At 53.0% G+C, this 3,906-nt stretch overlaps 1 protein-coding gene across 1 annotated transcript in view; it reads right to left on the bottom strand.

The window, feature by feature from the left end:
• Window positions 1–2,460: 2,460 nt before the first annotated feature.
• The window catches only part of EMH_0088010 (uncharacterized protein), a gene marked incomplete at both ends in the record, with an annotated part of 3,943 nt that continues 2,497 nt past the window's right edge, over window positions 2,461–3,906 (bottom strand). Inside the window, 4 exons of the mRNA XM_013494655.1 lie at window positions 2,461–2,610; window positions 2,783–3,024; window positions 3,159–3,354; window positions 3,536–3,762. Of these exons, the coding sequence (XP_013350109.1) occupies window positions 2,461–2,610; window positions 2,783–3,024; window positions 3,159–3,354; window positions 3,536–3,762 (815 nt within the window). The remainder of the gene's footprint in view (window positions 2,611–2,782; window positions 3,025–3,158; window positions 3,355–3,535; window positions 3,763–3,906) is intronic.

The following is a 3,906-nucleotide window of genomic DNA, read 5'->3' as shown; positions in this document are numbered from 1 at the left end:
CTCCCTCACCCTGCTAGCCACTGGAATGTTACCCTCAAAGTGAATGGTAAAGAATTCACTTTTTATAGTGTCACGGATGGATGAGACACGTTGCTGTTTCTCACCCTGCTGGGCAAAGGGAGCAGTCTGACGGCCAACGACCTCCCTTTTGGAGCCTAAACGAACCCCTATTGCAGTTACTTGGCTGCTCGGCTCCCTCTGAGCAGTAATATCCAGAAGGGCAAGGAATGCCTCCGTACGCCTTGTCCAGCATCGTTTCCCAGTTTGTCTCCGTTAACACGACACCACCGCCGGACTCTTGGACTTTAGTTGGGATGTAGGGGCTCCGGGGAAACTTTGAGTAGTCGGGGTTAGGTACAGAGTTTCCCAGGCCGCATAAAAAGCTGAAATGCCCTCGACAGAGAAGCCCGCAAGGGAACACGGAAGCCTGGACATACCTACCTCTCCCACCCGTGCAACGCACTCACAGCAAGAAGCAAAAAGTGGGGTGGGGCGCCTCCGACTTACCCAGCAGCGCACGGGCCCGCAATGACTCCAGCACGGCAATATTTGCCTCTTGGGCANCGACTCCGACTTACCCAGCAGCGCACGGGCCCGCAATGACTCCAGCACGGCAATATTTGCCTCTTGGGCAAGGGGCGCAAGCAGCTTCCAGCTCAGAAGTATCGCTGAGCACCCTGTAGGCACCGTACGGGCAGTGACTTCCCTTCATTGTTCCTTCGAGACAAACCTAGGCGGCACACACAATACTTGCTAGACGCAATGATGTTCAGCCTTTCATGCATGCGCTTCTGAGTTAGCGAAGACTAGCTTAGTTGAGTCACATAATCTTGGGTGGTTTCGCCTGGAGCTAAAATTTTTGAACAGTTAACCATGCGTATACACATTCAACGGATATGGAATATGAGTTTCTACAACAACGGCTGCGGAATCAGGGCCTTCACCGAGTTCCCCAGTTTAGCAACGCCGCCAATAGTGAACCGGGTTTCGTTGTTGACCTCACCAGCCCATCAGGACATGTAGTTGGCGTGGAGCTCAACAACTGGCATTCAAATCCCGCAGGACAGGGTTTGCATTTTGCCTGCCCAGGCTCCGAGGTGTATTGGCCAGGAGAGCATGCCCGTGGCATAATGCTGCCGGAAGGGCAGTGCCACCCAGCAGGACACCGTCCGCCAGTCAGGCCGTCCGTAGGGCGAGTTGTATCGGAACCTTTTAAGCAGTAATATCCAGCGTCGCAGGGAGTCTGCGGAGTTGTTAGGCCTTCTTTTGTGCATGCATATCCTGGACTACAGGCTTTGCAGTCCAGTGCACCAACTCCATCCTAAGCCAAGGCAATGACCAGAGCATGCTAAGAGCTTCATGGCGGAGCTTTATGAGATTTTTCGCACCGAAAAGGAGAGATGCGGGGGGAGTATAGAAGGGAAACTCGCACCTGGAAGGTCCCACGAGCACAAGGTGTCGGCGTAGAGGACCCAGATGGGCAGTAGTGACCAATGGGACACAACCCGTATTCGTCGCTGTCCTCGCCAAATACATGTAGTGGCAGTAGATCCGTGCGAGCTCCACTGGCACAGACGAAGCCACTAGGACATAGTGCAGAAGGACGAGCGAGCCCGGCATCGTCGCAAACGAACCCACCTGAGGAAGGTCACATGCAGGCGTCCCTAACTATACTAATATACTATATATACTACACCAAGCACAGCTGAGAGTCACCCGTGTAACGATAGGTCCAGCTTCGAACATCCTTTAGACTCCTATGTCGCTGTTTTTCTTACCAGAGCAAGGCTCGCACGAGGCGCTGCCTTGGCTAGCGGCGAATGTGCCTGGCGGACAGGGTACAGGGAATATTGTGCCTTCGGCACACGCGTGACCTGCTGGGCAGAGATCTTCTGGACTCGTTAGCGCAGACGTGGAGCAACTCCAACCGATAGTACATGGAGTGCACTCTCCTCTCCCGCCCTCACTGAATGTGCCTGGAGGGCAGCGCTGAATCGAGCCTCAGAGACACAGGCGGTGCGGATAAAGTTAGGTGCTGGGGAGTGGGGGTGAGAAACATATCTCACCATGGAAATTTCAAAGGGCGTTTCTTAGACTCATGAGGGTTTCGCACCTGCGCAACATAAGATCCTGCCGGACAATAGTGACCGGCTGGGCATGCGTTTCCTTGGACACCATCCGTTGGTGTAGGGGTTGTACTGCCGCCCGCACAGTAGTACCCCTCAGCGCAGAGACCAGTCCCCATCGTGCTTGAGCAGTACTGTCCAGGCTGGCATTTCAGGCAGTCCTTTTCCTCTTTGCCTCCGGCAACCGAGGAGCTCGTCCCTCTGCGGACCATGGGAAGACTCCAATGGCTTTGCACTTTGCACCCCGACTGCCAGCTGGCCGAGGAAAACGAATGTTTCCCTTGATTTTTAAGCTGAACACTAAGCGCATGCAAAGCTACTAGAATGTGTATGCTTACTCTCGACAGGGTTCTGGAGACTCTGTTCCTGCTTGGCAGTAGTAGCCAATCGGGCAAAGGCTTCCGGCTGATCCGGAAATTCCGTCTGGATTTTTCTCATCAGGGTGAGGAGCAGGCGACCACGCCCCACCTTTGCAGTAATAGCCCTGTAGGGTTGCAGGATAATACATAGAACAATGTGCTTCTGAGAGCGGGGCACTTCGCAGGGGAGATTCACTGTCTCCTTATTTTCAAAAGTACTACGAACAGAGGAAAACTCACAGCTAAGCAGGGTCCTGTTGGTTCCCGCAGGCCGCGAGAGCCACAGTATTTTCCTACGGGACAAGGCAGGCATTCTGACGCTCCCTTGGCACCTCCTAGTTTATTGTAAGTTCCCAGGGGGCATGGGTATTCGTGCCCATTGTACGACCCCTTGGGGCAGTAGTAACCCGCGGGACACTTCGTTGACGGCGTAACTGTGCTGTCCTTGCAAAAGTATCCCTCAGGGCATATCTTGCATGCCGTTTGAGCCTTCAAATCCTGATACCAGCCCTTAGGGCAAGGGGTAGGAGCGGCGGGGCCTACCGCAATGCATCGCCAACAGGATGGACGCGTAAAATAAACCCCAAATTATCGCAAAAGATGGCATTTATTCTTTAACAGCACCAACAGAGCGAAGTAGCCCATCTAACATTTGTTCAAAGAGACTGCTCACCAGGCGAACTAGTTCCAGAAACCTGAATTTCCGACAGATAAACTTGGGAATCCGATGTTGTGAGCATGATCTTTCTAGTAGCCACCTCTCCAAAATTGAGAGAGTACGTAGATTCCTTGTTTGATGTCACGGAGAAAAGCTCGACGTAGGTTGATGAAGCCGAGTGGAAGTAATGCACTGAGAATGAAGAGAGAATCTGCGGAAGAAAGCAGGAGGCGCGAGCAAGCATAACTTACGAGGCCTTTGGCTTTACACTGAGGTGATGCAAAACGAGCGGCACAACCAGCAGTTCGTTCAGCTGGCGGCGGGATAGGGGGGGAGTGAAAATGTCAGAAGCTAGTTTGTACGAGCCCTAGAAGCGGGACGATGCCGCGCACATTCTTCCCTCCTGTTCTCCCGGAAATAACTGTGACTTCGTTGATGAAGAATATGTCGCCAAAATCAATTGTCAAGCCGTGGCCACCGCTGGAAGTATTTTTCGAGACCCAACCTGTGCCTAGGCCAGTGTCACCATTTGTAACTTTGTCAGGGGTACCGCTTCCAACGTAGTCTCCAGAAATAGTGAGTTCCACTTCTCCCTTAAGGGCAACATTGGTAAACACGCCTGCAAATGCATATCAATATATACATTGCTTTCCTGCCCCTCCCTCACTCCCAGCGAAGTTCGCCGTCTCAGCATTTTCGGGGAAGCCCTCAACAAAGGAGAATCCGCTTCTGCTCGTGCTGATGCTGATGCTGATGCTGCCTC

Source organism: Eimeria mitis, genomic scaffold (assembly GCF_000499745.2).
Source record: "Eimeria mitis Houghton genomic scaffold, Emh_scaff124, whole genome shotgun sequence".
NCBI classification, from domain to species: Eukaryota; Apicomplexa; class Conoidasida; order Eucoccidiorida; family Eimeriidae; genus Eimeria; species Eimeria mitis.
Note: the sequence above shows the minus strand (reverse complement) of the source record. Positions and strands in the feature narration are given on the sequence as shown.